This window comes from Typha angustifolia, chromosome 1 (genome assembly GCF_048772165.1).
Source record: "Typha angustifolia cultivar Huaian chromosome 1, ASM4877216v1, whole genome shotgun sequence".
Classification (NCBI taxonomy): Eukaryota; Viridiplantae; Streptophyta; class Magnoliopsida; order Poales; family Typhaceae; genus Typha; species Typha angustifolia.
The window spans coordinates 3,140,323-3,160,976 of NC_133239.1; the positions used below are offsets into that span (position 1 = coordinate 3,140,323).

Here is a 20,654-nt window from a genome sequence, read left to right on the forward strand (position 1 = left end):
TAGACCCCTTAAATTTTTATCCGTTTTCACAGGGAGCCTCTTATTTAATAGGAAAAATTATAGAATATCGAATATTATACCGGTCGAGTCTAATATTTAACATTATATTTTTAACATAAATTCATCTTATACCACTTATTTTTTAAAATAAATGAGGTCAATTTTTATTGAAAAAATTGTCACTTATGCATATTTTTTTTCCAATAGATGAGAGTTAATCATGTGTTAATCGAATTGATCTGAGCTACCTGCGAGTTGTAATTTGCTTATTTTTCTCAAAACATAGCTACTCTTTTGGGTCCTTCTGACCACGTAAAATTTGATAATTATATATCATACTAATATCTTTAAAATAGTTATGTACGGCTAAATTTATTTTCCTATTAATTTTTATAACAAGATAGTTATTTTAAAATTAATTTCAATTCACTTTTTATTTTGATGAATTAAAGTAAATAAATACATAATATTAGAATACTTCTTGAGTTTTCCTGTTCCACCATTAATTTATCACAAATAATTTGAATGTAAATTAATTTTTGCTCAAAGTTCTCAAAAGTTCATGGTTAGTGTTAAAAGGAAATAAAAAGTGGATTAGTGGTTGGTTAGCTACCTGATATTGGCTACCAACCACATCCTTTCATATAATTAAAGACCATTTGGTTGGCAAACATCAAGCCAAAGAGAGCATCATCCCTAGTTAATAAGATAAATTTTAGCCACAATGCATAGATGCTGAATATTATCTATGTACTAAGCGCAATTCTCTTGTCCAAATGAATTTTAAACTCACAATATTTAAATAGGCACAATTATATTTAAATATTTGTTTATTATTGTATTATTTTTTGCGACAATAAAACATTTTAGTTATTATGCATAAGTGCTAAATATCATTGGTATATATTTTTTATAATTAAGTAAAATAATTAGTAAAACTTCTCATAAAAATGAGTAAGAGTTGAAGCATCTCTTGTCGCGACTATGCAATGCAACTGAACTAGTTTATATGGGAAAATGAAGTGTCTGATTATAAAATTCTTTGGACAGATGTGAATTACAAAATATGTAAAATATAACGTGTGATTTATAATTTTTTTTAGGGTTCATATGAAAGAATAATGATAATTTAAAGGATTTAAGTGCAATAATCCTAAAACATTATTACAATTTTTTTCTTACTCAAAATCTCTAATCGCGTCTAAGACTTATAAATCAACCAAACACTGCCTAAATATCTACGGTACGTACATTCCAAAAGAAGCTAAAATGATTAATTGGACAGATGGATCACACCCAGACCAGATGGGCCATTCCAGCCCATCGTATCTCCGCAAATCTTGTCCGTCCAATGCCATCATCAACAGGATCAACCAAAAAATGAACCCACCGCCGGCCGATCCTGCCGTCTCGTTTCGCCCGCCCCCCTGTTAAAACATAAACGCCTTCTCTGTCTCTCTCTCTCTCTCAGATCAACCGCCTCTCCTGCTCCTCCCCTTCCACCTCCGCGATCACCTCCAAATACAAAATCTTAGCCATCATTCGATCCTCCCTCGTCTCTTGACCCGCTCGTGGAGACTTGATGCGAAGAAGCCATGCCGTCACCGAAGGGCGCAGCTGCTACCGCTCTCCCCCTCATTCTTGATCTGGAAGACTTCAAGGTGGTCTCGCCTCCCGCTTCCTTTCTTGGGATCTGTCCCTTCCTATCTACCCTAATTTCTCGTACGGATATTGTTTTAGGGGGATTTCTCCTTCGATGCGTTGTTCGGTAGCTTGGTGAACGATCTCCTCCCGGATTTCCAAGAAGACGATCCGGATTCGGCGGACGGCGCCGTCGGTAATGGGAACCTGCGGGGCCCGGCGGGGGCGGGAACGCCGATGTTCCCGGCGGTGGACGAGTTGCTCGCTCTGTTCAAGGATTCGTGCAAGGAGCTGGTTGATCTCCGACACCAGGTTCGTGGAAGGAATTATTGGTTAAATTTGTTGTTGTGGAGTTTTTTTCCTGAGGGGAATTCGGTTTCTTTTGGTTGAAGATTGATGCGAGGCTCGAGAACCTGAAGAAGGAGGTCACCGTCCAAGATGGGAAGCACCGCAAGACACTTGCAGATGTGAGTAATTATGTGGATTATATGTGGCTTTTAGTTTCAATTATGAATATAATAATTTGAGCGAACATTTTTGAACGTTATGTGCTTCTTGATTGCTTGTTTTTTGGCTGGAGTGTGTGGCGAAGTGTTATAACCTCATTGACCGGGAGTTAGGTAAATTGATGTATGGGCATTTTTTCTTTCAGATCTGTACTTAGTTTACTAGTTCCATCAAAAGTGCAATTTCAGAAGCTGGTGTTCTAAGATTAGAGAACATAAAGGACTAAAGGAGAAGAGGAAAGGAGCAGAAGTGATATACTAATATGAATAGAATATATGAGTGACAAGAAGTCCTTAAGAAGATTGATATTTTTCAAACTAAATCACCAATTAGCATTTCCATCTCTCACTTGAGTCTTTTATCTAAGGTTTAATCTTTGTTGAATTCTTTTTCAATTGTATATACAGAGGAAATAACCTTAAAAAATCTAGGTTATATTGCACTTTCAGAAAGACAGATGTTCATCCTGAAATCTGTAGAAACTCTTAGAGTGAAGCTATTGCAATTCTTTAAAAGAACCAGTTGTTCAAAGTTCACCCACAAAGTACTGCTATATAATTTTGGATTGAATAGGAGTCATATAGCTGCAATCCTTATAATTGTTGGGGGACCGCATAGAACTCAAGTGAAGGCTAAAACTAAAAAGAAAGCCTTCCTTCAATGCGGTAGTTGGTTTAATACGCCTTTATTTCTTATCTCATTGGAAACCTTTTCTTGTTATGCTCTTGCTTGAAAAACTGTATTAGTTGAGAGTTTAAAGGCATATTGATTGTTAAAATCTTATTATGATGATGTAACATCTCAATGCAACTAAAATGATTAGCAATTTAGAATTTGTTTTAGGATACTACCATCTTATTGCCTGCGCACTGCCTCAGACGAACGAAGTTTGTGTAGACTCTGCTTAAGTCCAGCCTAGTCTATCAACTCGATATCTTTTATCATGCTATAGTGTATGTAGGTTGACCTTGGAATGTAAACTCATGGTAAGTCTAGATGTATATACATTTTTGGATTCTAATGCCTTATTATGGTTGCTAACAGAAAGTCAGTAATTTTCTTTGTCGATCTTATCCGCTATTTGTAATTATCTCTAACTATTATTTCTTTTATTTGTTTATTTTTGAACCATATAGATTTTTTGCGAATTTGCCTAGGCACCGGCTTACTGCCTAGGCTTTAAGTGGTACCTTGTCTACCCATCTACTATTTACAATCTTGTAAAATCTTACCAAAAATTGTTATATTTGGATCATGAAAAGCTTACAGAGGTTTTCATTCTACTTCTAAGATGCATAAAAGGAAAATATTGGTAAGCTGGCAGTAAAAGGTAGGACACCATTTTCCTGAGATGTATTACTCAACATGTGTTCTTTATTGTCCAGCTGGAAAAAGGTGTAGATGGCCTGTTTGATAGCTTTGCCAGGTTAGATTCCCGAATTTCCAGTGTGGGACAGACTGCTGCAAAAATTGGAGACCATTTGCAGGTAAATTTATACTAGCAAGCAAGATTTTCCTGCAACTCATTAGCTGGGTGGACCATGTCTGAGTACTAACTATTTTCTACTTACACATTAGTGCCTGTATATGGTCTAACAAATTATTTTCTTTGTTGCTTGGCAGAGTGCAGATTCCCAGAGAGAAACTGCTAGTCAAACAATAGAGCTTATCAAGGTAAGTATGCAAATATTGGACTGAAAGGAGGGTTTAGGTGCTAATCTTTTGCTAAAGTTTATACTTGTTGCATGACTTCACTAAGTTATACTTAAACTTATCCAGTACTTGATGGAGTTCAATAGCAGCCCTGGTGACCTTATGGAACTTTCACCTTTATTTTCTGATGATAGTCGTGTTGCTGAAGCTGCTTCGGTTGCACAAAAATTACGTAGGTTCTTGCTCTTTCCTGTTTACTTTCAGTTTCATCGTCAGACCGCAACATTTTCTAATTTCTAAGGCATCTGGATCTTCACGAGTGAGCTTAGAGGGACAGAAAAGACAGTACTACTAGGTGGTTCTTTGAGGTGAATTAGATGCTTATTGAGCTTTCTCAGTTAGGAATCTGTACCTAGAGAAGATTTTTGGGGGTGGGGTAGATGAGATGGGAAAGACCCAAGTGGATACTATGTCTTGTCTTGAACGAGAAGAGAAGTGATGGACTTGTGAAGCATAGACACTTGGGGAGAGATGGAACTAGAGGATACCAGGTTTAAGGTATGACTGGAGAGAGGGTAATTTGCTAGGAATAGGAAGAACATTTCTTTTTCTTTCTAGATGTCATATGGCTTCTTGATGGAACTTTCTTTCTTGCTAACAGGGTCATTTGCTGAGGAGGATGTTGGAAGACATGGTGTTTCATCAGCAGTTGGTGCTGCAAATGCAAGCAGAGGTCTAGAAGTTGCTGTTGCAAATCTTCAAGACTATTGTAATGGTACGTTTTGTTGCACATGCTATTAGCTTTCGTATCTTTGCTTCCTCCCTTTGGTTCTAATTGTGCCTATGGTGCCTATCTTCTTCAGAACTGGAAAACAGATTGTTGGCTCGGTTTGATACAGCATCACAAAGACGAGAATTATCTACAATGGCAGAATGCGCTAAGATTTTGGCACAGGTAGGAAACTATTAGTTTGGTATTACTTATTTCATTTTTGAACATCTATTAATTTATCAAGGTGATAGTTAACATTAAATGATAGTTCCACCTTTTGGCACAATTCTGTTATTAGCAAACATAAAGGTGTGGGTGGGAGACATGTCTAAGAAGGAAAAAAGACAAAGTTGGTTCTCAGTTCTTATTCTAAAATGGACGATAATCCTTTACATGTTACACCTGGCTATTGCAAATTCATTATGAGGTTTTTCAGTTCTCTTAAGTTACAAGTTTTGGTTTGGACTTCTATATTCCGATCATACTGTCTTCATGCGACACTCAATTTATTCAGTGTTGCCTTGATCGGTACACCTTTTGGCTAGTTTGGCATGAGTCCTTGTTTTTTACTTGATCGGTACACCTCTAAACTTTTCTATAGCCTTTTACTTGTTCATTAATCAAGGGGAATGCCTTGTAATGCAGAAGAACTGCTTGTCATGATGAACTTTTTGAGTTGATCCCTGTTGGCTACCAAAGTTGTACCCCATAGTTAGTGATGATTATAATATGTGCAGTTCAAGAATTTTGAAACTATTACTCTTATAAAAAGTGTTATGACTTACGACTCTAGTGAGTTTTAGTCTTACAAGCTTGTTTGCAAAATCCAGTTTAACAGAGGGACTAGTGCAATGCAACATTATGTGGCATCACGGCCGATGTTTATAGATGTAGAAGTTATGAGCTCAGACATCCAGGTGGTCCTTGGTGATCAGGGTTTGCAAGCTAGTACCAGCAATATTGCACGCGGTCTTTCAACCTTGTATAAAGAAATTGCAGGTTCTTAAAGCCCATTTTGTTGAATGTTGATATTTTTTCCTCATTTTCAGTTTAATAAATATAGAAACTCCTTGCAGATACTGTCCGGAAAGAGGCAGCTACCATAATGGCTGTCTTCCCATCTCCAAATGATGTCATGTCTATTCTTGTACAGGTATGTCCCTGGAAGGTCACTGTTTACTGTTCGAAACTGTAAATTCATATTCATGAAACAAACAATGTACAAATTGCATTTCAGCGAGTACTAGAGCAGAGGGTGACGTTGATTCTTGACAAGCTTTTGGTAAAACCCTCGCTTGTTAACTTACCTCCTATTGAAGAAGGTGGCCTTATACTAGTAAGTCACGCCTATAGATTCCATTTTTATTACTTAAACAAATACAGGGAACTCTATTGACCATTGATATTTGTTTCTCTTGAACTGAGTCTGCAGTATCTAAGAATTCTTTCAGTGGCATATGATAAGACTGAAGAACTTGCTAAAGAATTACGATCTGTGGGCTGTGGGGACTTGGATTTAGAAGGTATATTGTATTACGACAAACTGCTGCTTATATGCAGTTTGTTAATTTCCTAGCCTTTTGCCAGATTCATTTTCAGCCCTACCTTGTTGCTTAAAAGCGTACAAGCATTAGCTTCCGCTTTAAGTGATCTGTTAGTTGTGTGTTTAATTATAAGTATTGTCAGGTCTCGTTCCATCTTACTTCCCAGTACACTATTTTGTGGCTGAAAACCTGTCCATTGCAGTAATGATAATGAAGATTGGAAGTTTGAAATTTTTTTAGTCTAACTTGTATCTAGAAATTCTCGCACATGTTATGGAAATAGATTTTGTAAGTATTTCGGGATGACTTGCAAACGTGTACAAATTTTGGAAAGAGTGAACCTTATGATTGATTGTCCTTGGCGCTAAAAGTTGGGGAAGAAGAAGCAAGACCACTGAATTGAGTCGGAATTGATTGTAGAACTTCCTTAATATAGTGGAGTTGTCTTATCTGGGAACAAATTGGTATAACGCCTGCTGCTTTCTGACTTACGAGATGATACAATTCTGCAAGACATAGAGATTTTAATGCTTGTTGGAGCTCAAAAGAGACCTGAAGGAGTTGGTGTTTGAAATTTATGGATGGAGAGAGCATTTGAGTGAGCAGTTATATTCCAGTTACTGAGAGAAATATTAGTTCTCCAGTAGTTTTATCCCATAACTGCGATCAAATTCAGTAATTAATGCTTGAAAGTGAACTTTCTAACCTGGCTTTTAATGATGGCTTAGATAATGAGATTCTGACACTTTTGTTTTTAAGTGGAAGTAGCCATATTTCAGACCATTTCGGAGCATGTGCATTTTTAAAAAGAGAGAGAAAAATTGTCTATTATGAGCTTAAATATGTAGTAGCTTTTGAGGCATTTTAACAATTCCATGGCTGAACACATAGTTCATTGGGGAAGGCTTTTAGTTTCATGGTTTAACAATAAGGAAGTAAACCGAGACAGCCGGTTAAAATCCACCTTGGTGACTTTACATTTGAAGCGGGGCAGATTTCTAGTTCACCATTTGTTTATGAATCTAATTTTCTGATATGGTGTTTTATTAAACATGGTAAGTCCATTTCCAATCGATTGGCATCCAAACACATCTAGTTTTGAACATTTTATTGTCCTATTTTCATATTTCTTGAGTCTGAGGACATCTTTATGTCATACTATCTGAGCGCATCTCATTATAGCCTCTTGAATTCAACCCAGTACATACTATAATAAAATATCATAATGGTCAAGCGATATATGCTAAGATCATAGGAAGAAGGCAACTCTAAGCTCCATTTCAGAAGTGGGAAAAATGAATAGGAACAGAGAAAATCCTTGGATTAAATAGATCTTCTCTGTAACCATTTGCAAAGAAACAGTAGATATAAACATCTACTTATATAAACAGAGTTCCATAACTGAACAAGGTATGTTTTTGGTGGTGGTGGTGGTGGGGGTAGTAAAGAACACAAAATGCGAGAAAATTTCACTTCTATAGTGACGGCATAAATGAGGCAGTTTGTTATCTTGAACTTCTTAAGGATGTAAGAAGGAATTTGATTTCTCAGAAAAAAATGATTTAAGAAGGAATACTATAATTTATATGGAGGCTAGATTTGTTGCTGACTACTTTTCTGCCTTATGTGATCTATTCAAGTTTTATATGATGAGAAGAGGAGATATTGTAGCATGTGTATATTTAGATATACGTTGGTTTGTATATGCATGCAAATGGGTTTGGTTACCTTGTTCTCATGTAGCTTTCTCTTTGTGGTCAACCTTTTTTATTTTTGAAAATACATTTGAGATGTTTATGCAACTCTTTGATTTTTCAGGTCTCACTGAGTCGCTATTTCTTGTTCATAAAGATGAATATGCTGAACATGAGCAGGCATCCCTCAAACAGCTTTATCAGTCGAAGGTATTCCTGCCATAACTTAGTCTTCTTTTTTGAAACGGTCAGCATTCCCTTGGTAAATGTATCTGTAGGCTGCGCCGAATATATCTATGGGCTGTGCCATTCTTGTGCTTAACACTATTGTTGTTGTTGTTGTCGTCATCGTCTTGTTGTCATTTTTGCAGATGGAGGAGTTGCGTGCTGAGGCACAACAACAATCTGAATCAACTGGGACGATATCTCGTTCAAAAGCAGCTTTAAATCCATCTACCCACCAACAGATATCTGTTACAATAGTTACAGAATTTGTCCGCTGGAATGAGGAAGCAATATCTAGATGCACTTTACTGTCCTCTCAGGTTTGTGTTAATTTATCATTTGTTGTTTATTTCTGATATATTGCTGAAATTAGTGCATACCATTGGGAGAAGCTTGTCTCTAGAAAGTAGAAACAGTTGGAAATATGCAAAACAAGTTAGAATCAGTTATATCATCCCTATATTTTCGTAAAAGTATGTATTCTCTAAGTATGAAAATTGCAAGGTCCTTTATTGTCTGACGAGTGAGGATTTTTCTAGCACCTCTGGCCAGCCTTGTGTTGCACTGCACATGTGTCCTATTGACACATGAGTCGTCCATGATCTGGCCTGGTATGTGCTCTAGTTGGTTACAAATGCTACATAAGCAGCATAATAAAATCATAATTTGTTTGAGTTTGTGGTATGGAATGCGGTAATGATTGGTTTTCTTTGCTTCTTATATGCGATCGGAATGGATTCTTAATTTTGAGATTTTAGGAAATCCACAATACTCATTTGTTCTAAAAATGTGTTGGGTTAACAAGGGGATAGATATTCGAAATGATGCTTTCAATAATTTCACTGCTGAGATTTTTAAAATGTTCTTGTTTGTGCTTCAGTGCTCAGCAAAGAAAACATAGTTACTGAAGTTGAAAGAGTGAACATGATGAACTAGCATGGTCAATGCCATTGACTTGATTGCATATTTAGTTGGAAATGAAGATACATACATTATAAAAATTGGAACCATTTTTGAATTGTTTTAATTAAATGTATGCCAGAATATTTGGTTCTTATAAGTGGTTATAGAATGTTTCATCACTGTTCTACAATACGCATATACTTGCTGAGATCCTATCTCCTAAATTTGATTGTCACTTTATCTCGGGATAATTACACTAAGACCCCTCTAAAATATTACCCATTTTCACGTGCACTTTCTCATATGCTTTTTTGGTACATATTGACTTCTTAAACTGTGGAAAATCTCTCCCCCATCCCCTCTCAACAAGTATTAAGGGAAAACGTCAAATGATCATTTAAATTGATCCCTGCTGGACTTAAATTAATCACATGACACCAACACGTAATTTAACGGAAAAATCTAATGGATAATTAATAGAAGAGTCATTTCGGAAATGGGCAACAATTCGTGCAATTTAGGTGTAATTATTCTTTTTATCTCTTATCTTTGTCTAAAAACTATACATCACATTGCTTTTGTGCAGCCTGCTACCCTTGCGGCGAATGTAAGGTCGGTGTTTACTTGTTTACTTGATCAAGTAAGTACAAAGTACCAAGGCAAGTCATATGTGTTAGGCTGTGCTATGTCATCTTTCTTATAATTACTCTGTGATCCTAAACAGGTAAGCCAATATTTGACTGAAGGACTTGAGCGTGCGAGAGAGAGTTTAAACGAGGCTGCAGCACTGAGAGACAGATTTGTTATTGGAACAAGTGTTAGTAGAAGAGTGGCGGCCGCAGCTGCTTCTGCAGTATGAATCACACACTTGAAACAATCACTTAGTGCTACGGAGAATTGAAATTGGCCCATGGCATTTGTGATTAATTCATTTTGAATGATTTGCAGGCGGAGGCTGCTGCTGCTGCTGGTGAGACTAGTTTCAGATCTTTCATGATTGCAGTGCAACGGTGCGCTAGTAGTGTGGCCATACTTCAACAGGTATCCATCTAAAAGGACATTAATTATTCTAATTACATTTATTGCAAGAGCATCTCTGCTTGTGGTTATGACTTATGAGGTTATCTCAATTATGACTATTTTTTTTCTTCTTGTAGTACTTCTCCAATACCATCTCTCGGCATCTATTTCCTGTGGATGGTGCTCATGCTGCTTCCTGTGAAGAGATGGCTACATCAGTTTCTAGCATCGAGGGAGCTGCCCACAAGGGGCTTCTACAGTGCATTGACACTGTAATGGCTGAGGTCTGTATTCTATGTTATGTATCTCACTTTCTCTAGTCTATTACGATGATCCTTATGATCAATGATATGCTGAAAAATGATTCTTTGAACATCTGTGAACAAGGAAACATGCCCACCGAATTTGGAAAGTTACATCTGTTGAATGCCTGATTTGGTTATAACAGCCTATGATGTATGATTCTGTCCTACCTTTTGAAAGAGTTCCTGGTAACTGCAACTTACTTTTTTGTCTGTGCCTACTCTTTGAAAATTTTTCTTCGGCCTTATTATTAGAACTCCTTTTGTTGCTTTCAGAAATAGTAGTGCATTCTTTGGGAATAGCATTGATTTTGGAAAGGCTATTCCTTACTGCGTCAAATAAAGCATTCATTCTTAATTTTAACTTCCTAGTGGCATCTATGTAGAACACTATTGTGGTTGAGGAACATAAGCAGACAAACAACCAAACTAAAATGGGCTCTTTGGTTCTAGTTGTTTGTTTCATGTGAATTGAAATATATTAGAATGAGGGAGAGGATTGATGAAAATAGGTCAATGAATGTAAGATGGTGATTAACTTTGCAGGTTGATCGGTTGCTGTCTTCAGAACAGAAGGCTACTGATTATCGTTCTCCTGATGATGGTGCTGCTCCCGATCACCGACCAACAAATGCTTGCATAAGGTGCACATATGTTTATGTTGTATTCTGGATTAGCACATGCCAACATAACTAATAATGCATTGTCTATTTGTTACTTCAGAGTTGTAGCATACCTATCTCGTGTTCTGGAGGTTGCATTTAGTGCTCTGGAAGGTTTCAACAAACAATCATTTTTGACTGAATTGGTATGGTTATGCATCTTTTTGGATACTTCATACTTGTTGTATTCAAATCTTCATTTTTGGACCAGACAGCTGGAAGAGTTAGTGAGCCCTCCAATTGATCTGTTCCTTGCCTTTTGTTTCATATTCCAGAGCATGAGCTAGTGCTTGTTGACTGCATTTATGCTAGATGCATTATATGTAAGTCTTTAAAGGTTTTAAATCAGCTCCCGATTTTGTGTGTGCATGATTGTGTCACGACTCATGAGTGTGATTAAAAGCAATGCCCCTCGTATCCAAGAGGTCATGGGTTCCAAGTCAAGGAAATATCTTCTCTTTTGAAGTAAGGTTGCACACGCTTGCATGTGGGGGGCCTTGTGCACATACCCACATACCCACAATAGTGGGGGCCTCATGCACCGTGATGGCCAATATATGCCATGTATGATGTATCTATTTTTTTTAAGGGAAGTATGGTATATAAATTGTTCGAGGCGTTATCTGTCAAATTTTGGTCTGTGCTACTCCTGATCTCTATAGAAGAAATATACACCAACTGTAGGATGATTTATCTAAAATATAAACATTATAGAGAATTAGTTCTCTTTCGTGCAATAGCCATGCATGGGCAACCTAGATTGCAGAATCAAAAGATTATGTACTTACTATCTGTTAAGTAAGCATATTAAACATGTATTCACATTTTCTTTTCAGAATTATTTGTTTTCATCTATCATATATACCTGTTTGATCAGTGTCTGAATTGCTTATTTGAGGTGCCTTAAGTTTACAATTTGTTCACTAGGTTACAGAAGCACATATTTTTGCACTTCTCTTTATATGTTGATGTATGACTATGGAGTTCCTATTTTCAGGGAAATCGCTTACACAGGGGCCTGGTTAACCATTGGCAGAAGTTCACGTTCAGTCCCAGGTGACCCTTTTTCTTTTTGTGCATATATGAGAGTACTCAGTTTTTTCAATAGTGAATTTTTGGACAGACTGATGGATCACAATTTCATTTCATTACTTTAGAAGAGTTTAAAGTATCCAAATTTGTAACTTATGTAAGTCGATCTTTAGTTGATGTTTGCATATAGCATCAAGATTTAAGAAGATTAATCCAGTGGCAAGGATGAAAAGTTATTAGTTATATCAAGGAGAATGATAATGTTTTTTGCCCGAGAATACTGTAGTATTCTCACTTGCTTTTCTCTTCAACATTTCAATATTGGATATTTTATAATATGCCATTCTATGTGTAAGTTGAAATTTTGCCAATATTTGGTTTGTTATCTCTTCTCGCCTGTTGATACGATATTATTTCTGATATCCGAATTAGAATTTATGTTTTTTTTAATAATCGCTGGTATTAGCCTCTGTAATTGTATATATCTATTGTCATATTCTTCCTCAAGGAAAATATTGTCTTCATGGAATATGAAATCAGATCTTTTGATAAGATCAGCTTCATAGAGCAATTACTGCATTGATGATTTACTATAAGATAGTAGATACTAAAATGAAAAAAAACATTTTATGGCTACATTAGTATTGTTTGATACATGGTAGCAGAAAGATGTCCCAATGCATGAGCTCTTACTGGGTCTGCAGTAAGTTTTGAGATACTTTAGTAGATATGTTCACATTAGTCCTTCAAATGTGACTATTTGAATTTCACCGAGCTACCTGATGCTCAAATGGTAACATTAAGGCTCAGTACTTGCTAGCTGTTAGTCAAGCATCTCTTCAGGAGATTGCTTCAGATCCGGCTGAAAATGAAGCAATTCAAAATTGTTTGCAACTCTGATGTGAATCCAGTTTTTAGTCTCAAGATAGTTCTTACCTTTATCAGGTAGGGTTGCTCTTTTTGAACCATGGATGAATTCTACCATTACCGCATTACATTAAATTTTTGGAGAAGAAGGCTTGAAGAGTAGAAACATAGTTTTGAGTTTTTTGTAGGTATGCCCTTAACTAATCCATCCTAGAAAAAGGTGGCAAGGGAATTCAAACAGTATAAAGAAACCTACAAGCCAAACATACTGGGCTATCTGTAGCTTTTGTCATCCTTTTTAATTTTTGCCCAGGATGCTCATTTTAGTCTGCTTATTTGCAGTGGCGGCCTTCGCTTGAAGCGTGACATTACAGAGTATGGAGAGTTTGTCCGCAGCTTTAGTGCTCCTACAATTGACGAGAAGTTTGAGTTGCTGGGCATGTATGTATATTTGTTTGTTTTACCTTTCCTCCTAATGTGGGTGATAGAAATAAGAGACTAACATGATATTGTTTTCAGCGTGGCTAATGTCTTTATTGTGGCTCCTGAAAGCCTTGCTTCCTTGTTCGAAGGAACCCCAAGTATCCGGAAAGATGCACAAAGGTAAGAATATGGATCTGTATAATACATCTCTTTCTGCTAGAAGTGACTCTTTACTGGCACAACTGTTATTATCGTGTCAATTGTTCATTTAAATGCAGATTCATTCAACTGAGAGATGATTACAAGACTGCGAAAATAGCATCTAGGCTCAACAACTTCATGGCAGAGTCGTAGGTAATCAGGGGGCAGCAGGTTTTGAGAACTGGAAATGAGTATATGTTGTAAAAAAAAGCCGTTCTTTTGCTGTTTCAAGCAAAAGGGCTTTTCCAGTTCTTCAAATGATTTCTTTGGGGATTTGTTCTCCCATTTTTGTGTATGTAAACAGGTAAAATCGTGCCCATTCTTTGCAATTTCCGGCTGTGTTGTATTCTTTTTTAATTAAATCAACTTTGTACATCACTAGAACTCTTGGATTAGTGAACCTTTAATCTTATTAATGGTTAGCGCGCAATGGATCGTGTGATCTGATTGCTGGCAACTTCAGAATGCATGTGGAAAGGAAACCAAATCTAGCGAAATAGAATATATCGCGTTTTTTTTTTCTGATGTTAATCTACACTACCCCTATGGTGTAATTCTTGTATGCTAATGAACAGAATGTTTTCCCAATATACTGGTAATAAAAAAGAAGTAATTCTCCAATCTTTTATTCTACATTCCCTTCCGAACAGGCTTTCAATGCGAACTTGTTTCCTGCAAGATGCGATCGAAACATCTCCATAGGAATTAAAAAAAGAAGAAGAACGAATTCCTCTGCTGCAGTTTCCTAGGGAAAATCAACATTTTATAGGATCCAGGATTTGTACTTACCTATGCAAGTCCTTAAGCGGTGAATATCTGCAGGCTTTTTAACGCGAGTTGTTGCCATTTTCATATTGTAATACAAAACTGCTGCAACAAGTCGCCGACTTTGCGGACTTGTTTACCTTGGCCTTGGGTCAAGTCGGGAGGAACGAAAAAGAGCGACACCACTCGAAGCATACCCTCTTAATCTAATACTCACTTGTTGCATTAGAAAAAAGCGAAACCTCAATTATCTTCTCACGGCCGCTCGAAGTCGAAAACCCCTTCGCGTCGCCTTGAGGGAACGAAACGCGATCATAGGCCGCTTTTCCTCAGGTCTGATCTCTCGATTCCTCTACTGCTTCCCTCGTCTGAATTGGGGTTCCAATCTAAGATCCTACTTCTACTAGCTTCGCTCCTCTCGATTTGTTCTTTTCTGGTCTTCTAGGGTTTCGGTGCCTAAGCCCCATACCTTTTGATTGATGCGTTGCTATATTCTTTCAATTTTACGTGATTAAGAGGTTTAGAGTCGCCGGAAACGGTCTTTTTCTCGTTACTAGGGTTTTGTTTGTTTTTCCCCCAATTTCTTGGATTTGTTTCATGGCCGCGGGTCGGCACGGGGGATACAGAGACCACGAGTTTAGGGAGCGGGAGTTGGAGCAAGAAGTGACGAGGAGGAAGGAGTACCACCTGGATCGGCACCGCGATGGGGGCCGCCACAGGAGCCGTGGACGTGACTTGGGAGATAAGGTTAGGGATAGGCATGGGGACGTCAAGAAGTGGGAGTCGATGAATGGGTACGACCACCGTCAACGTTCAAGTGGTGGCAGCAGTGGGGATGATAGGAAAAAGAGTCAGCTTTTGCGGAAATTGGTAGATCGTGAGCCTGGGGAGCTGTCAAGTGGGAGCGGGTCTGATGACCCTGTGGCCAACGATGTTACTGTGGTGACCGATGGCGTTCAGGACAAGGAGAACGGCAACTCGTTGCCATCTCCAAGCAAGAAGCGTAAGTTCTCACCAATTGTGTGGAATAATGATGATGGGAAGAAGTCCACTGCTGTTAATTCTAGAAGCAGGAGAGAATCAATGGAATCTGTCGAACTCCCCCCGCCTCCTCCTTTGCCTCATGGTTATATCCCGCCCACTTCAGTTGACATGGTGGATCTGACCACAGAGCGCGCCTCTGATGTGTTGCTTCTTGATGTTAATGTTTCGATCAATTCACCTCAGGATTCACGCTTGGGAGATGAGCTGGAGCCTGGGCAGATGGAAGAGGATGAAGATGAGGACCATATGCCAAGACACATTTCATCCTCTCGCTGGGCAGATGGAGACGATGATGAGGATGAAGAGGAAACCAGGCCCAAGAAGAAAAATCCTTCCCCTGCAGATTTGGCAGACAAAAGGCAGCGTAAGAAGGTGCAAAGCCCTGAGCTTGGAGAGGTTGTTGTGGGAGAAGGCTCTGGAGGGTCAGCACCTAAATCATCTGATTCTGGAGAACATGGGGAGGAATACAAGGAGCTGGATGTGAACAGGAGTGACTATATGGATATTGATGGAGAAAATGATTTATCTGACCAGATGTCTGAAACAGAGTCTGAGGGTGAGGATGATAGAGCTGAAACCCCTGAACCTACACAACCGTCACAGAGATATATTAATATGCTTCAAGGATGCAGAAGTGTCGATGAGTTTGAGAGGCTCAACAAGATTGATGAAGGTACTTATGGTGTTGTGTACAGAGCAAGGGATAAAAAGACTAGTGAAGTTGTTGCATTGAAGAAGGTAAAGATGGAGAAGGAACGAGAGGGTTTCCCATTGACCTCACTGAGAGAAATAAATATATTATTATCTTTTCATCACCCATCAGTTGTTGATGTTAAAGAAGTTGTTGTAGGCAGCAGTCTTGATAGTATTTTTATGGTAATGGAGTACATGGAACATGATCTTAAAGCGCTCATGGAGACGATGAAACAACCTTTCAGCCAAAGCGAGGTTAAGTGCTTAATGCTCCAACTGTTAGAGGGCGTAAAATATCTTCATGATAACTGGGTACTCCATAGGTAATCTATTAATTTTCCCCTTATTATTCTTCACTCCTGCTACACTGGAGATATAGGTTTCTAGTGTTTTTCTTTCTAAATTTGTCAGTCTTTTTCTAGGGATTTAAAGACATCAAATCTTCTCTTGAATAACTGTGGCGAGTTGAAAATATGCGACTTTGGACTATCTCGTCAATATGGGAGCCCTTTAAAGCCTTACACTCAGTTGGTAGTTACCTTGTGGTACAGGTAGGTTTACCATCATCTCACTGATATCTTTGCTTCGGTTTTCCAATTGGAGTTTTCTTTTGGGCGTTGGCTTAGTAATATTTTTTAGGTTGCGTTGCTCAGTGCTGTGTTGTAAATGACAGGGCACCAGAATTACTTTTAGGAGCAAAAGAGTATTCGACTGCTATTGATATGTGGTCATTGGGCTGTATAATGGCAGAACTTTTAGCTAAGGAACCGCTTTTCAATGGGAAGACCGAGATCGACCAACTTGACAAGGTATCTTCTATTCTATTGAAAATAGATTCACTTTGTTTTGTAATGTCATATAACTGCAGTAAGTTACTTTCTGCCAGATATTTAGAATACTTGGGACGCCGAACGAGAAGATATGGCCTGGATTTGCTAAATTACCTCGTGTGAAAGCCAACTTCGTCAAGCAACCGTAAGTTCCTCTTTATTTTTCTCTAAAGTCATTGTTTAACTTACAATGATCTTCAGAGTTGGCATGCTTTCTGCTTGCCATTTCACCGGGTAATGCATATATGAATGAAAAACTATATCTCCCTTGTATTTTCAGGTATAACAAGCTAAGGGAAAAGTTCCCACCTACATCATTTTCTGGTCGTCCAACACTGTCAGAAGCTGGATTTGACTTGCTGAACAAACTACTTACTTATGATCCTGAGAAGGTGATTCAATAGAAACAATAGTAGGTACTTTTCAATGTCTTCTTAAGTATATTATTACTTTTTGATCTAATGTGGCTTTTTTATGTTCTTTTGATGCAGCGCATATCTGCAGAAGATGCCCTTAAGCATGATTGGTTTCGTGAAGTTCCTCTACCTAAGTCGAAGGACTTCATGCCGACATTTCCTGCTCAGCATGCACAGGACAGGTACTCCAAATGCTGAGTTACAAGATCCAGCCAACAATGGATTATTTGCATGATGTATGTATGCTACCTGTAACACTTCTTTCTTAAAATAATATAGGCGCCAGAGAAGAATTATGAAGAGTCCAGATCCATTAGAGGAGCAGCGAAAAAAGGAATTGCAACAAGGGGAACTAGGGACTCGTGGTCTTTTTGGTTAGATCGAACTTCAGGGACCCTAATTTGCCCCTGAATAGAAGGAGTTACTGAGGGGCCTTTCTAAGGTGAGAGACATGCATTGGAAGTGGCGCCGACTTGTTGGTGACTGGTGACACTCGTGCTGTTCTTTAGCAGGCATCTTTGGTATTGGTGGATAATATATCTCCTGTCACTTTCCATCCAATATACTTTTATTGCAGGATTAATTTGTTCTTCGACCCAGTTGATCATAAAAAGCACATCCTATAATGCTGCTTGCATCGCAAGGTGTGGCATATTGGTTTTATTGCTAAAATCAGTTTCAGTCTTGAAACCTTTGTATGTAACATATTCCTCATCGCTACACTGTAGACAATGTTCAACATCTTGATCTTAAATATCAGTAAATTCATGGATAGTTTGTCTACAAGTTATAGTGCTCTTTCTTTTGATCTTTGCATTTTGTTTGCAAGAGAGGGATGATATGAAGCGGAGGGATGATCTTTTGCTTTGTTCTGAAGAATGACGGATAAATAACCAACAAAGAGGTAATTCACTTAGAGATATTGATGATTGGTATTTGGAAAATAGGTTCTGTTCTTGAAAGATGAGGTTACTTTCTTTTAATATCCCATTTGTTTCTGAATGTCCCAGGCATGCCTGGTGTTGTTCAATTATTATTGTAGTCATGACCATATAAGGGAACTAGGGAGGCCTCTTCCTACGTGGTGCAATTTACTCTGATTAACAAGTTACCCTGAAAGATTGTCCTTTTTACCTTGTCACGGTGAAAGTAGGACATATATTGTAGAATTATCATTCACACCACATTATTAATGCCCAACTATGCAGCACAATATAGTTGCTTTATTAATGCATAACCATTCACGGTTTCTTTATTGTACTCAATGCAGTGTAAAAGTTCCATGTCATCTAGATATACCATCTAGATCAAGTTTGAAATTCTGACTATTACATCTTTGGCCTTGGAGAGTATTCTATAACTTGTACTGTATGGGATTTTAGAGCTAAACATAACATAGTTCTGTATGCTATCTCAAGTCTCAACATGTTGAAAAACTTGCGCCTGCTGGTTTTCAAACTAAAATTTGCTTACATGAGATGATATGCAGCTGTTGTGATGCGCCAATTGGAAATACACAATTTGTAATAGAATTGTTCTTCTTTCAAGAAGTACTGGCTAAAGGTCACAGATGATACAGAAGATAGAGTAAAATGAGGTGGCAGAACTGCTCCTACCGAAGTGTTTGCCTCCTGAACTTCAAATTGTTTATAGGATGTTGCTTTCATGCTTAGATTTGACAACAAAGTTTTGGGTCATCGCATGTTCTTCATGCCCATTTGCGAAGTTTAGGTGATGTATTATAAATATCCTTTTTAAGATTGATTCCTTACAGTATCACAGAACAATATCTGAGATGTTCACTTGTTTTTGTAAGAATGGGAATATCTTGATGGTTTAATGCATGCAAAACTTTGTATTCGATCTTTTCAACTCATCATGAAAGGAAATGATTTTATTTTGGTTTCTTTAGAGATCTGTGATTGCAGTTCACTTCTGCTTTCTCCATTCCTCTTTCATATAAATTATTGGGTGGGTTTCTGATTTCTGTCTGAAGTTTTGAGAAAGTCAGCGAACTTATTACATTCTGTGATGCATCTGCAGCTTAAGTTGTGGCTTCTGCAAAATCTGGAGCTTGATGGCTCTAACTTGAACTTAGTGTACCTAAGCTGACTAGTTTTTGTGGAAGGGCCTCCAATTGTAAAAGTTCCCTGTGGTCAGTCCACTATCCTTCTTCCTTTATTGCTAAGCTGACTTCTTGTGACTAATTGGCCTGCCTTATATTGATATAGTGCTTTAATCTGCTCAGTCCCAGTACCCATGCTTCTCTTGTTTCCAGTGTTATTTTACTAGTCGAAGTTGTGCATACAGGAGGCATTATCTTTCTTTCGCCCTTTCTTTTCCATTATCTTACATAGCTGTCAATGCCATCACCAAGTTAAGAATTTTGGTGATGCTGTAGAATCTCTTGACAGTGCTATTGAAATGACGGTTTAATACTGAAGACAGCAAACAGGGTAGCTGATACTGCCAACGACTCAAATTCATTATCCGTTCTTCAGTTTCCGCTACCAGATGTAGTAGAGGTTGGTTTGCAGATTTTGATTACTAATTTAGTGAATGTGCATGGAGGTGTTCTAATTTATATGTGTATATACATGTTTTCTTTCACAAGGCATGTGATAATGGTCATAATTTTGATCGAGGGCAACCTGGAGTGCCACGTCATAGTGCGGGTACATTTTCTTTTCAGGTTGAGGTGCAGGGAGGTACTCATTTGGTTTATTTGGTTTCATATTTAGTGTATAATATTGTTTCTTCCTATAGATGAGACCACCCTTATGAAGACATTGGTTAATCGTGGGATATATGGTTATTCTTCTCTATAAATTTTGCCATTTACTCTTCAATGATTAGAGTGTATGAAAATTCTTACTTGCTTCTGTTGTTTAAGTAATATTGCTGAGTAGTCAATATCAGTGGTTATTTGGGCAGTGCTAGAAGATTGATTTATAGTAACATTGTTCTACTCTAGGAAAATGCATCACATTGCAGGAAAGGTTTTATTTATGATCACTGATCCCGGGAATCAAAATATCATTCATTATTTTTGAGAAGTGTGCAACTACTTGTATTATTGTTCATGTTGTTCTGTTAATTAGTATGTTCGTATTTGTTATAATGTGAACATGCAATACTTGAGGTACAAATAATTTTGAAATTTGATGACATACTGAGAATATTCTGGAACCAATGGGTATCTTATTTTTAGATTGATATTACTGCTTATTACATGTAAATTGTGTCCTGTTGCAGTTAAAATGTGAGATAATGGCAAAGAAATGTGCATACATGTAAAATTGGATTTTTCCCTTGAAAGTTGTAGCTGTAATATTTAGTTGTCATATAGTTGTCTCCGATCTTCTTTAAATATTTGAAAAAAAGAAGATAAATATACAGATATGTTTGCAAATTCACCTGCTTGGTATGTTAAATTGGTATTTCAAGATAAGGTCTTCAT

At 37.6% G+C, this 20,654-nt stretch overlaps 2 protein-coding genes across 21 annotated transcripts; both read left to right on the forward strand.

The window, feature by feature from the left end:
- The first annotated feature begins 1,330 nt into the window (after positions 1-1,330).
- LOC140760868 (exocyst complex component 5-like) lies at positions 1,331-13,862 on the forward strand. The gene is made up of 24 exons (XM_073097931.1): positions 1,331-1,661; positions 1,741-1,953; positions 2,034-2,108; positions 3,534-3,635; positions 3,772-3,822; positions 3,928-4,033; positions 4,463-4,576; positions 4,665-4,756; positions 5,404-5,572; positions 5,650-5,726; positions 5,811-5,909; positions 6,006-6,096; positions 7,936-8,021; positions 8,183-8,356; positions 9,526-9,579; positions 9,664-9,792; positions 9,888-9,980; positions 10,097-10,243; positions 10,808-10,905; positions 10,985-11,069; positions 11,921-11,979; positions 13,165-13,263; positions 13,342-13,425; positions 13,524-13,862. The coding sequence occupies exons 1-24, from the start codon at positions 1,596-1,598 to the stop codon at positions 13,597-13,599; spliced, it is 2,439 nt and encodes an 812-aa protein (XP_072954032.1). The 5' UTR covers positions 1,331-1,595; the 3' UTR covers positions 13,600-13,862.
- Positions 13,863-14,361: 499 nt separating this feature from the next.
- LOC140763300 (cyclin-dependent kinase G-2-like) lies at positions 14,362-20,023 on the forward strand. 20 transcript variants are annotated; one of them, XM_073101485.1, is made up of 11 exons: positions 14,365-16,271; positions 16,371-16,499; positions 16,622-16,757; positions 16,835-16,923; positions 17,059-17,170; positions 17,270-17,376; positions 17,474-18,098; positions 18,684-18,925; positions 19,238-19,349; positions 19,426-19,719; positions 19,809-20,023. In XM_073101485.1, the coding sequence occupies exons 1-7, from the start codon at positions 14,809-14,811 to the stop codon at positions 17,571-17,573; spliced, it is 2,136 nt and encodes a 711-aa protein (XP_072957586.1). In that variant the 5' UTR covers positions 14,365-14,808; the 3' UTR covers positions 17,574-18,098; positions 18,684-18,925; positions 19,238-19,349; positions 19,426-19,719; positions 19,809-20,023. The 20 variants fall into 20 exon arrangements, with proteins under 20 accessions (XP_072957685.1, XP_072957676.1, XP_072957586.1 ...); XM_073101493.1 differs by having other exon boundaries at positions 19,443-19,719; XM_073101526.1 differs by having other exon boundaries at positions 19,596-19,719.
- The last annotated feature ends 631 nt before the right edge of the window (positions 20,024-20,654 follow it).

Excerpts from the sequence above, each read along its gene's own strand:
- LOC140760868 (XM_073097931.1), top strand. The coding sequence starts at position 1,596 with ATGCCGTCACCGAAGGGCGCAGCTGCTACCGCTCTCCCCCTCATTCTT. Across the intron at positions 1,954-2,033 it reads TGGTTGATCTCCGACACCAG|ATTGATGCGAGGCTCGAGAA; the intron begins GTTCGTGGAAGG and ends TTTTGGTTGAAG. Across the intron at positions 8,357-9,525 it reads GCACTTTACTGTCCTCTCAG|CCTGCTACCCTTGCGGCGAA; the intron begins GTTTGTGTTAAT and ends GCTTTTGTGCAG.
- LOC140763300 (XM_073101435.1), top strand. The coding sequence starts at position 14,809 with ATGGCCGCGGGTCGGCACGGGGGATACAGAGACCACGAGTTTAGGGAG. Across the intron at positions 16,500-16,621 it reads GTAGTTACCTTGTGGTACAG|GGCACCAGAATTACTTTTAG; the intron begins GTAGGTTTACCA and ends TGTAAATGACAG. Across the intron at positions 16,758-16,834 it reads AGATCGACCAACTTGACAAG|ATATTTAGAATACTTGGGAC; the intron begins GTATCTTCTATT and ends ACTTTCTGCCAG.